Source organism: Nuphar pumila, chromosome 15, assembly GCF_984573655.1.
Source record: "Nuphar pumila chromosome 15, dmNupPumi1.hap1.1, whole genome shotgun sequence".
In the NCBI taxonomy this organism is placed as follows: domain Eukaryota; kingdom Viridiplantae; phylum Streptophyta; class Magnoliopsida; order Nymphaeales; family Nymphaeaceae; genus Nuphar; species Nuphar pumila.
This window is the reverse complement of record NC_143263.1, coordinates 88,467,555-88,481,285: the sequence shown is the minus strand read 5'-3', so window position 1 is coordinate 88,481,285 and position 13,731 is coordinate 88,467,555. Positions and strand designations below refer to the sequence as shown.

General features: G+C 37.0%; 1 protein-coding gene across 1 annotated transcript; it reads left to right on the top strand.

Moving 5' to 3' along the window:
* The first annotated feature begins 10,095 nt into the window (after positions 1 to 10,095).
* On the top strand, positions 10,096 to 12,960 carry LOC149815925 (protein RGF1 INDUCIBLE TRANSCRIPTION FACTOR 1-like). The gene is made up of 5 exons (XM_089989667.1): positions 10,096 to 10,323; positions 10,532 to 10,682; positions 10,814 to 11,014; positions 11,135 to 11,350; positions 12,016 to 12,960. The coding sequence occupies exons 2-5, from the start codon at positions 10,680 to 10,682 to the stop codon at positions 12,325 to 12,327; spliced, it is 732 nt and encodes a 243-aa protein (XP_089845793.1). The 5' UTR covers positions 10,096 to 10,323; positions 10,532 to 10,679; the 3' UTR covers positions 12,328 to 12,960.
* The last annotated feature ends 771 nt before the right edge of the window (positions 12,961 to 13,731 follow it).

The following is a 13,731-nucleotide window of genomic DNA, read 5'->3' as shown; positions in this document are numbered from 1 at the left end:
CCAAACTCACTTTAGACTTAGGTAGCCCTTTCTACGGTTGACAAACGTGGGAGCACAAACAACACTTCGGCTTGGCACAAGCTCGATATAGGTGTGAGTTGGGGGATTTAGTTCCTAAACTGAGTACAATATGAATTAGGACTAGGACTAGGACAAGTCTAGTCGGCTAGGTATAGTCTCTAACGGGATTTAGATAGAGTAATAGTGCTAGGAATACAAGGGCTATATCTTCTAATAGGGGAAAAGCACTCCTATTTATAGTTTTTTAGGCGGATGTGGATACATTTTTTGCATATCTGAGACCCATCTAAATGGATGGCCCCTAAATGGGTTGTTTTGAATAGACGACTACAATTCGTCCAAGGTTTATTGCCTAGGATGGGTGTTTTTCTTAAAGAAAGAGAATTTTGGTAATGGGTGTCCTTCCAAATACGAATTTAGAAGGCTAAAAAGGCAAATCTCGTCCCAAAGGTGCACAAAAGGATGGTTGATGACAAGTTGATGTCGGCAAAATTTGATGACAGCTTGTTGTGACAACAAGTAGCTATGATGACAACTTTGGTAATTTAATTCATCTTTGAAGTAAAATACCAAATTCGGCAATTTTAGTAGTAAAAAATGTGTTGAAAGTGGGACCTACTTGAAAAGCAAGTTTTTTACTAAAAAAGTCACTTATTTTGGTTATAACTTTTTACTCTGATGTCATATTGACTTGATTTTTTATTCAATGAAATGTTAAAATCATCTAGTTTAATCAATCTTTTGGACAAAAACCTTGAGAATATCATTTTAGAGGCAAGAAATAAAGTTGAAGTTAGCAAAACCTTAAAATAGACTGAAAACACTAGATTTTGGTACGGGGCTTTGTCATGAAATGACTTGGTCAAAATTTGTGTTTACAATAAGTGAAAGAAGATGATTTTAATACTTGCAAATTTTTTATAATTATTAATGTAAAACCTATAATTTTTTGAGATTTTAAATAAATAAAGAATTCAACATTTTCGATGAATTAGTGATGTATTTCTACTTTTTATTTGCAAGTATTGGTATTATACACGCTCAATTACTTAGTTATGGCTAACAAAGGTAAAATTAGTATTTTTAGAACTATTTCAAACAAAATATTGTTAAATATTTAAATTATCATGCAAAATAATGGTTTTAGTAAGTCACAAACTCATCTAGGTATTTTTGAGGTGTTTTGAACTTAACTGGATACATTTTAATGGTTTTCAAAAAAAAAATCTTAAAAAAGTATTTTGGTCATAAAATAAATTTTGGCAAATATTTTAATCAATACACTATGATTCTAGAAAGTACCAAAATCATGAACTATTTAAAATTAGTATGATTAATTAATGTGAATAAAATATAAGAAACTATTTTGGAATTTTTTTTGGAGATTTTATAATGGACCCGCACTCTATACGGGTTGGATCTAAATGGATCGAACCAAACATAAAGTTTTATGGGTTTTAAACAATTAAACAAATATTACATGCTATTCTAATTGTGAATTTTTAAAAAAAATAAATTTTATTAGTTAATTAGGTCTAGGTTTTAATTGTTTTTAGAAGTCATTTAGGTTTGGTCAAAACCGAACCTGATTTGGGACCCAATTTGGATATGTGTTCAAGTGAAAAAGTTGTTCCATGGGTGCGGCCCACTAGGGCACCCGACCCCTCTCCTTAACCTCTCTTTTTTCCCCTCTTCTTTTCCATCTTATTTACTCAAACCCCTTCTCTCTCTTCCCTCATTTTTTTCTCCCTCAACTCTGCAACTCGTTTCCCCCCACTACTGGAGGCCAGGTCACAACCCAATGACGTCGCTGCCACCTTGGAAGACCCAGCCAAATCTCTAGTAGGAGACCAGATGCCACACATTTTCCCCAAGTTTGGGGGTTCATCGGAGACAAACCCCAACAACTACATAGTCATTGCCCTCTCCTCTCTATCTGTTTTTCTGGCAAGGAGGCAGCAGCACCTACTGCATCCTAGGCCATGTTTTTCTTTTGCCTTCCACGACCCAAGCCTCAACTAAATAGGGCTTATCTCTACTGCTTGAGCAACGACGCTATCTGAGTGTTACCAACCATCATCTCTTCTCCTTTGTACTGTTTTGGCAACTCGACATCAGTGTGTGAGGTAAATCCATCTCCTTCCCCCCACCTCCTTCATCTTCCTTATTTTTATTTTTTATTTTTTATTTTTATTTTTTTTACTCTTCTTAAAGGATTTTCACTAGCTGATCTACCTTGACAAGGGTTCTTTGTTTTTTTTATGTGTGTTTTCTTGCATTGGGATCCATGCCCAGCAGGTTGGACTCATTTTCATACCACCAACGTGCTAGGTGAGTAATTCTTATCCCTATAGTGTTCTAATTTTTTAATCAGAGTTATTTTTGTTGATTTTTCATTGATTTTGGTTTCCTCATTTTGCATACCCAATTCTCAACATTGAGAATCATGCCCTGTAGTTGACGCCACCTCCGCCATCAGCAAGAACCTAGTTTTCATAGGTATCACCTCCTCCTTTATAAATTTTCTTATTTTTAGGGTAGTTTTCTAAGAAATTTTGATATTCCTTAGAAATGATGTGCCTCAATTTTTGTGCAGTCATGGTGGGTCTGCATTGGACAATGTGCAAACCAGTGCACACAGCTGAATTATTTTTGTCATGCTTTGCTTGGTGCTGCATGTTGCAGACCAAGTGTTTATTGATTTGCCTAATCAGCAAATCGTTGTTGTTTCACGAGGCCTTGGATTTTTGGGGTCCGCTACATATTTCTATCAAATCGCAAAGGTAGAATTCCTAAACTAAATTTTTAGAATATAGATTCTTATTGTTTGTTATTAATCTAGTGTGTTTTAATATTTTATTACGTAAGAATCATAGCGTAGTGCATCTTCAGAAAATTAGGTGTAGAAATGCATAATTTGATAGTTTTGCCTGAATTAAATTAGCAATTGCATTGATTTTGGTTATGAACATGATTAGCATAATGTATTAACACTGATAAGCATGTTGTATAGTATTTTTTGAAATTTGAATATGACTTAGGAATTTCATCGCTCGCTAAGTGTTCGGTGAAATGCCTATGTGAGACCGAATTCCAGAATTGAATGTGATTTCTAACAGAGCTTTAAAAAGATTTTTAATATCGTATATGCATGTTTGAAACTGCCGTTCAAAACATGTTTTATACATGTTATAGATATATAGTTGATTTCGTAGTTTGCATCAAGAACATGCACTTGAGAGTACGCAAATATGCATAGTTAACCATGTTAACACGTACATCATGAGTGCAGTCTTTGCACGCACACGTGCATAGTTTATGTTCACAAATGGAATGTCCTTAGATGAATTTAATAGTTTAGTAAAAATAGTCAAAACACTTATATATATATATTACACTGTGCTGATTTAATTGCATGTACAAAAAAAGAAAAATAAATGATACTTATTGCTAAGTATTGCTTGCAGTTAGAAAAGTCATACACATTGAAAATAATGCAAATTACAAATCAGGTGTTTACTTGTAGTAGGTATGTGGTGCAAATGCATCAGAACATGAATTTATTTTTATTGTATGCAACACATTCATGCTCACACACACCACTTAGTTATGAATATCTATAATTGTTGTGACTATAGTTCGAAGATCATGCTGAGTATGATTTGAATGTATGTGAATAAAAGTATTTTTCTTGATGTGGTTCAGGAGATCATGCTCGTCATGGTTTTAGATAGTGAAATATGGAGTGTGTTTGCTGCAGATACATGTTTGAGCATGCATTGTGTAAGATGAATGTTGAATAATTGATGTGATTGACATGTCTATTGTGAATGCTTTTATAAAATGATAATTTTGTAAAGCATGTCATGTATGTAAAGTATAAATTCTAAATATGTACTTTAAAATGAATTAATCATATGTGGGAATATAAATATGTTCTGACATATAGCTTATTGGTGTGTTAAATTATGATGTGACTTATATTAAGCATAAGAAATTGAATCATCTATGACATGTTCATGCATAAAAACACATATGGTAGAATCATGCATAAGGCATGTTGTAATTGAATCATACACGAAAGCATGTGTAAATGAATTCTACCATGATAGGATCATGCGTGGAGGCAAATTTTAATGTCATGTAGTATGCATGAGGGCATAGTTACAAGATAACATATAATATGCATGAGAGCATATAAGGTTAAGTCATGTATATGGCATTGACTGTTTAGTCATGCATGAGGGCATAAACTATTGATATCATGCATGTGGGCATGAAAGGGTTATCCTGTGAGATAATGACACTTGACTGTAAAGTATGACTTAATTAATAATAAAGATAACCTTGGATCATAGGTCCATTTGAGGCGCTGGTGAAGCCAGGCTCTCTAAAATGTCTGAGTCCATCTTAATCTCTTGTCCTCCAGAGAGAGGAAAGGGTGGTACAAGCCTCGTGGGACATATTGAATTTTTGAGAGTTGAAAGTGTCTCTTGTCCCCGTCCCACGGAGGTTAGGGGATAAGTCTACCAAGGAGTCCTAGGTGGTAGTACCACAGCTCTGCATTGTTAGGAATGCATGCCCAATTTTTTACCAGTGATTTTGGTTTGGTATACGTCAAGACCTGAGACCATGGGTCTGTTCTCCCAACTGCTGCATTGCAGGATTGAATCGCTTAGAAAAGAACCAGTTAATCCATAAAAGGACAAATAAAATACATAGAATAATAAATACTTCTATGGTTGTTTCTGAATATTTATACCATCTTCTGTTCCAGATAGGTCTGAATAATCAAGAGAAAGAATGAATTAGATTTTTTAGAATCACTATTATCATGTGCATACATATATAAATGTGAACATGTAGAATAAAAAAGATATGTTTATAGTCATGTGATTGACCTGTTGATACAAGTCACGAGCTTGTTTGTTGCATCTGAGGTGCTTGTGTGTGTGAGACACACAGAAAAGGTCGAATCAGGGTTTGCTCCTTATATATCTGAATACAAAGTTGCATTAATGTTATGAGAATGAACATAAGAATTAATAATTTAGATAATGCCTATCATAATCATGAGTTGAACATGAGTATTTTCTTTTTTAGGATAAAGAAAGTGAAAGTTTATACTTTCATGGACTATTATGTTTTATTTCACTTTGAAGTATGCTATGAATCATGAATTCTCATTCATTTATGCGAACACCTTTTATGTATATGAATGAATGTAATTTTTAATGTCATGAATGAGAATGAATGTGAGTTTGAGTTTTATGCATACAACTTACGCAATTATGAATTGCATGGAATGAATGATGATAAATATAATTGAATGTTATGTGCATGTTTGGATGTATATTTTCTTGACTCTTATTTTTTTTAAATGATAAAAATAACACTCTGATTGTACCATTACAAACATAAAATGTATTCTTTAAGTTTAGTTTTGGGTTTTCTACGGGCAAGTGGTTGTTGCCCTTTAATATTACAGATAACCCCGTGAAGGATAGAAGCGAAGTGTGGGTTGTTGCATGACTAAAGGCTCCACTCTTACTTATTACGACCCTTTGAGGATCCAAATAATTTTTTATGGTTATAAACTTGTAATAATTTAACTCTTTTATGTTTGAAGAATTGTAATATTTTGGAATGAGAATATTTTTGAATTTTGTCTTTATACTTATGCAATGATTATGCTTACGATTTAGAAATTTTAAATCTTTATGGAGTTTGTCTTAAACCTTAAATAAATTTTTTCTTTCATATTTTTTCACGTGAGAAGGTCCTTAGAATAATAATCTCAATTGAGTTGTGTCTATAGATGATTTTGTACTAAATCTGATACTAAGAAGCTAATATATACTCGTGCTTGTGCTCAAGTGGGCCATTTATTATTTAGAATAATTGGAATACGACCATAGATGAACTTTTTAACATATTACTTTCGAGAATCATGCAAAATTTTGTAATAAATAAAATGTTTTAAAAAAAATTCAAAATTTTGGGTTTGGAAAAGTTTTTAAAAAGGTTGGACTTTTGAGGGACGTTACAATTAAATAAATAAATATGAATTTTATGTGGATGAATTTGCATTTCAATTTGAATTTAAATCTCAAGCTAATTTGGATCTCCAGTTGATTTGAATTTCATTCGGGATTTAATTTCAATTTGGAGTTGAGTTTCAATTTAAGAATTAATTCCAATTTGAATTTGAATTACAATGTAAATTTTTGGCAAAACCATAGATTTAGCACATACATGATAGTTTTCTAAGAAACTCATTTTTCATGATTACATTCCAAAAACTCCTTTAAAATTGATTTTCAAAAGTAGTTTAAAGAGTTGGTGCCTTCCTTTGGTTGGACAGCTTCTCCTCTCTCTCTCTCTCTCTCTCTCTCTCTCTCTCTCTCTCTATATATATATATATATATATATATATATATATATATATATATATATTAGGTCTCATTTCTCGTTTTGCTCAATTTTGCCCCATAGTTTTGAAGTGTTTTATGATAGATCTGAACCGTTAGATGTGTTTAGCATGCTCGATTTAGTGGGAGTCGTCTCTTGGATAATGGTTTTTCAACGAAAAAACATGATTTTATAAGCTGAAAAAAACTAGTACCTTCGTATCCATTGATTTTGAATCACCGAAAAAAACTCTATACAAAAGCTTGTTCCCACTAAACAAAATCTATAGATCAGATCTATGGCATTAGATGTGAGAAAAAAAACCCCAAAACGATATTTTTTGAGGGGGCAGAACGCGAAGGTGGGCAGGAGAGCATATATATATATATATATATATATATATATATATATATATATATATATATATATATATATATATATATATATATATATATATATATATATATATATATATATATATTGTTAGGTGTAAGAAGGAAGGGAGAGAAAATTCAAAGAAGAAAATGGGTTGTTTAGAGAAAGTGGTCTTGATGAGGTGGAATAGTCCCATATTGATTTTGCTTGAGTTTTCTGAGGGCTTTATAAGCAACTAGTGAACTCATACACTTGTTCCTGAGAACAAGGGAGAGGGATGACCACCACACACACACGCGCGCGCACCCGCCCGCCCGTCGTGCCGTGCCGAGCCGGGCCGGTTCGGGTTCGGGTAATTGGCCCTTTAGGGCCATATCCAATCAAGACAAAGTACCTTTTTACCCAAAGTTTCTTTGGATTTGGATTCTGTCACAGGTTATGGGAAATGATAACGGGTCACGACTCTTCGGAGTCCGTGCCCGTTATGGCTCTTCGGATTCCGTAACGGATCTCGATCTTTCGAAGTCCGTTAACGGGTCACGTCCTCTCGGATTCCGTAACGGGCTCCCGCCACGTTTCATAACCGTTCGTGGGTTATAAAAGTGTGGTCAGGGGTGGGGTTACAGATATGCTGAGACAGACTCTCTGGGTTCTGAAGAAGAGTTCTGCGAGTTTTCTCATCTCCCTGATTGCTCTCTCTTTTCTGAGTTATCTCGGAAGGGGTTGTTCTGCAACGTTGGTTCGAAGAGGCTGTTTTCGAAGGACGATCCGCCGGAGTGCACCGTTCGGTTCGTCGTGTCTATTGTATCCTGGGGAAGGACGCCGGACCCTGTCTTGCACTGTATGTGGGGGCGAATCTTCTCTAAGGGAAGTACTTTCGTACGCCTTAGCCTATTACATAAACTAAACATGTTTCTGTTGTTTTCTTTGTGTTCTTTGCATTCGTTTGTTTGTATGCTGTCGTCTGGATTTTGGTTGGTTGCGGAAACTGATATGTCTGCTCCCTGTTATTGTTTCGGTCGTCTGTTAATCATGCTATTTACACTGTTCTATTTCATGATTTATTTCATGTTTTATATCATGATGACGATTGTGAAACTGTGTGATCCGAAAAATGATCCAAACATATATATATATATATATATATATATATATATATAGAGAGAGAGAGACCTAACTGAATTGACAAATGTGAACCATTGATCATGAAGGAATAGGCGTACTGTCTTCCGAAAATGACATAAAAGGCTTGGATTTAATGTAAATACCTACTATTTTGTCAATACCTCTCTCTCTAACAGTATTCTGTTATTGTTGATGACAGAAAGATACCAGCATGGAAATATCTTAACCATATATATTCGCACCATGAGCACATAAAAACGTGGGTCCACTTTCGCCAACAAAGCACTCTACGCAGAAAGGCTAAAGCTTCAGTTGTAATCTTCCTCCATTTGTGCCTACCACAAAAAGCACAAACAAATACAAGCTACACAAAGTTCAGCACGGTCACCAAGGCTTTCAAAATCACGAAATTACCTTTAAGTGTTTTTTTCTTCTTTTTTTTGAAAGGCAAGCTGCCAAGGCATTACCATTGGGATTTGAACTTGCAACGTCCCAACACAAGGTGACGTGCACTCACTGCTCCTACCAGATAACCGGAGCCCCCGTTGGTAAATTACCCTTAATTTTGCGTTTCATCCAGGGTTACTGAGCTACATAAAAAGATGTTTGGGGGACATATGTATCGGATTTGGTCCGAACCCTGATCCAGATCTGATTTATTTTTTCAGATATGGATCTTGACATGAGATCCGACTGTGTAATTGATATTCTGAGACCTGTGCAGTTGGAACTTTTTGGATTCGGATTTGGGCCAAAATTGACGTTTTCTGTCTGTTCTCTATTCTGATTTGGATCAAATCCAATCCATCTATAACTTTTGCATGCAAAATGCTTGTCTCAGACTGATTCTTTTATAAGACCCAGTAATGCCATCTAAATTTTAGATGGATGTGGGAGTGGTACTCATCTCTACCCCATGAGATGCTGTTGTGATCCAGTTTTGGATTCCGATCTATTTTTTAAAAGTATGAATCCTATTCAGATTTCGCCATGATTCAATGGTGCATAAACCTTCTAGCTAGAGTTACTCTCAGAATCTGTGCTCCTAGTGCTATAGCCCCTGATTGGATCGGGGTCATGACACGAAACCCTCAATGAGCATAGCCATGCTGACTGAGTGATCGAGTAAAACCACCTGATCCATTTGTGAAACGATCAGGTGCAATATGATTGCACAAATATTTGTGCATTAAGCACCTTCACAAATTTTGTGTCATGTGATTGCACCAGATCCTGACCCCTTTGATTTCCTCTTTACGGACATTTGCAGTTCCATGGGAGAGGGGGGAGCCGCCCCTCTCTAACTGTTATTTGATCCTACACTTGCCCTCAACTTTTTTTTCAAAAAATATTACGAAATAACCAGTAGGGTACAGCCATAAATTTCTTGGTCTAGAAGGTTTATTTTGTGAGGTTTCCTTCATCCAAAATTTCCGTGGGAAAGGGCCATCGTGTCCTCTCAGAGCTTCCAAGCTAACCGGACAGCTTCGAGAAAGCGACAGCGTTTGCGCCAGCGCACCGGGGCTCATGCCTTGTTTGCGTGACACGTGCATAATACACGTGCAGAGGATAGATGAAAACTAGAAGACCCTATGTACGTACATATATATACTTTGAAACGAAGAGGCTCGGGTGACGTGACCATTAATGGCGGCAAGAAAGTCGGCTGGATGATTCAAGAAAGAAAGAGATGCCAAACCGCCTCTCTCTCTCTCTCTCTCTCTCTCTCTCACATCACATGATGTCATATGTCATGTGGTTAAGTGGGTTTCTTTTGTAGTTTGAGTTTCTACGTCATGACTAGATCTGTTCGTGGGTGGTGTGGATTCTCTCTCTCAACGTTAGACCCTTGTTGGTATGTGTTAAGTTAGCTTAATTTGATTCCCTCTCGATTAATGTCGGATGCGGGTAGGGTTATATGCTCGGAACACCTCTCTCTCTCTCTCTCTCTCTCTCTCTCAACCACTAGTTTCAAGATTATGCCAGACTTGTGATGCTTCAGAAGTATCCAGTAGTTCTAATAGGTAACCCACGGTAACAACCGCTTCTCTCTCTCTCTCCCTCGCCGTCAGACGTATCAAAGTCTAGTTTGTTGTCCAGTTTCACTCCCAGTCGCCAACTAACCTCTCTCTCTCTATATGTATATCTCTTGCTAAAAGGGGAAAAAGATCCATAAGGGTTCTCGTGTCGACAGCCAAATAGTTCAGGCCGGGAGGAGCGTCGGTTGAACATCGTCATGTTTAGGGTTTGACTTGTGAATTGCTTCCTCGTTTCTCCATGTGTATAGACTAGATAGTTTCGGCCCGGCTCCTTCCTTCACTCTTTGAGGCAGGTGTCTAATTCTCCGGTGGCGGTATCGATGAGGGGCAGGATAGTTTTACACTCAGCCAGGTACAAATATAAACCATTATCAAAACGGCCTATCATTTTTATTATTGTCTTTCCTTTTTGGAGGCTCCCCTTCTATCTGAAACTATCGCAAGTGGGGTGTCCTTTTTTTATTGTTTTTTTTTTTTTTTCAACTCCCTTCTTCCACTTCTATTTTGCAATTGTCCATGTATGTTTGTGTGCCTAATGAGTGTCTCCTCTTTGTTTACAGCTTCTTTAATTTATAGTAAAAATCATATCTACAACTCCTATTGTTCTTGTTCCGTTCTTCCTCTCGGTTTTGCTGCTATAAACTCTCAAACAGCAAGCTGGCTGTAGAGCATAGGCAGAGGATAGGTACTCAACAACAGAAGAAAGTGATGGTAATCCATTGTTTTTGTTTTTTTTGTTTTCCTTCCCCTTTTGTGTTGTTTGATTGTATTTTTTTCTGGTTATGATGACTTTGGGGTTTTCTATTTTTCTTTGGTTATCTTTGTTTGGGTGAACGAAATAGGTCGGTCCGATGATAAGGATGGCGAGTGAGAATCTTGGGCCGCCATGGCTGATCCCTATGTTGAAGACAAACTTCTTTGTTCCTTGCAGAATCCATGCGGATTCCAGTAAGAACGAGTGCAATATGTACTGCCTTGATTGTATGGGCAATGCCCTTTGCTCCTACTGTCTTTCCAATCATAAGGACCATCACATTGTTCAGGTCAGTGGTCGGTTTCAACTTTTGATAGAAATTTGTATCCCTTCTTGTTTCCTTGGATTTCTCTTTCTTAGTTTCATAGCAAGAAAGAGGGACTAATATTGGTGGGGGCCTTTGAAACAGATAAGGAGATCTTCCTACCATAATGTGATTCGGGTCTCGGAAGTTCAGAAAATTCTTGACATAAGCGGGGTACAGCCGTACATCATTAACAGTGCTAGGATCGTTTTCCTCAACGAGAGGCCCCAACCAAAGCCAGGGAAAGGCGTGACCAACACATGTGAAATCTGTTGTAGGAGCCTTCTTGACTCTTACAGGTTCTGCTCTCTTGGGTGCAAAGTAAGTGTTTCTGTATTCCCAATCATTTTCTCTCCATCATTCTTCTTTTTTCTTAATAGCTTTAACTATCGTAGCCTTTTGCCCATTTTATGTTTTGGCCGGATTTTCGTATCCGTTGACTCTGAATTTCAGAAATTTGGACGAACTTTGCTTTTCTTGGTTCGGTATCATCTTGAAGAGGCTTCTTGTGAATCTGCTTTAATTCGACGCGTTGGCTGTCTGTTAACTGAATTAGTCAATACCCAGTTCGTGTTTCAGTTTGTTCTGTAATGGGTCATCTTCAGTTTTAAAAAACTTCAGGTTTTTTTTCAGTTGATTCAGTGATTAGGTACATTGAAGTAATGGGTTCCCTTGGTTATGCATTTTGCCTAATGCGATGTGTTTTGACCATTGCTGCATATAATTGTCTGGGCATTCTGTTAAAATTTGTCGGTCTTTATTTCTCAAGTTTGCTGTTTCCATTTGGGTTTTTTGGGTCTACTGATCAATGCCGATTTTTTCTTACTGCTCCTTTTCTGAAATGGGTATTTCTTGAATTGAGGAAAGTCTTTAAGTTTAACATAGAAATCTGAGTTTTGTTTTGATTGATATGTATTTCCGGTTTCTGCATTTTCTTCAATGGAATGATCTTGAACTTTTGGAAGTTTTCAATGTAATGGCATCAGCTTGGAGGGATCAAGAGGGACCCGGAACTCACTTTCGCTCTCGAGCCAAAACAGAACAGAGATGGAGCAGGGGGGTCGGAATCGGAGGATTCATATACGCCGAAGAAGATGAAGCGAACGGCCAGATTCAATCAATTCATGGCCGATAAAAGGGAGGTTCTGTCCTTGGATGGGATCCGAGATGGAGACAAGTATTCGAGTTCCTGCGACGAGGCTGAAAATTTCACCAGAGGCATCTCTCCGGCAACTCCACCGATCATAAACTACAGAGTAGGTAGGAGAAAGGGTATTCCTCACAGAGCTCCATTTTGATTCTCATTGTTAAGTAAAATCCTGAAAAAAAAATGAAATGGAAGAGGTAAACGCAAAAAAATAAAAAAATAAAATAAAAGAGAGGAAGAGAAGAAAACAATGTTGAAGGTCAACCATCCATCCATCCATCCATAGATGTGCAATATACAACTTGTAAGTACAGGTGAATAATGTGATCAGAATCAAGATATGATGGGCATGTGAAGAACAAAAAAATAGCTCCGTTACATTCTCTTTTCTGTCTTGTAAATAGATGGCAACTAGTGCACGTCAGCTTGTGTTGGGACGTTGCTTGGCTTTCAAAAATATATATAGATGCCAAGGCGCAGGAGTCGGCAAAAAAAAAATGGTACAGATGTAAATACAACTTTACGAGTCTTCTTTATATTTTATTGTTTTGGTAGACATAAATATTCTTTCATTTCAGTAGTGAAGTTGGTACTCTTGTAGGTAAACTGGAGTATCATATCTGTAAGGTTGGGTTAGGGGTTTGTACTTGAATTTCAGTGATGATTTTAACTTAGCTATATCCCTTATAAATATATTCATGTAGTTCCATAAGCTGTAGTCATGTACAGACGCTGGTAGTGATTATCAAGGACATAAGAAAGATGTTATGTACCCTGATTCTCATTTTTGCTCTTCTACTTTCACATATCCTTTCCACTCAAACTTTAGAGTTTTGTTGTCTGTAATCATGATCTGGTGATGGTCTAATATATATATATATATATATATATATATATATATATATATATATATATATATATATATATATATATATATATATATATATATATATATATATATATAGAGAGAGAGAGAGAGAGAGAGAGAGAGTGCAAATAAGGGAATGAGCCACAATAATCTACATGGACAATGTATGTGATTGTCACGGGCTGGGAAGCGAAGGCCCCCGTGACGTAGCTTCGGGCAATCACACACACAGAAGGCAGGCCTTTTAAGCGCACAAGCAACACACAACACACGCGCACGAGCGGAAGCAAGAGTACGCGTATGCACATGCACAGAGAGAGAGATATGCAAAAAGCTTCTTTATAGATACTTGAAAGCAAAGTACATCAAGAGGGGAAGAGAGAGTCTGAATACACGGGGTTCTTAGGCCGTAAGGCCTTGTGGGGCACTCTAGAGTGCCAAAGAGGTATATACATCAGAGCAAAAAGGTGAAAAACATGGCGGTCCGGAACACGCACCCCCGCCTAAGTTGGCGCCGTCCTCGACGTCAATTGTTCATGGTAGCCTTCTACAAGTTGTCGATGCTGAAACATGCTGTTGGCTTTCTCCCAGATGGCTTTTTCACGTCCTCGCGCAGCAAGGGAGTGCGGAGTCTGTGGCTGTTGTCCCGTTGCGACTTCAAATGGACTATGGTCAGATGACTCGCTC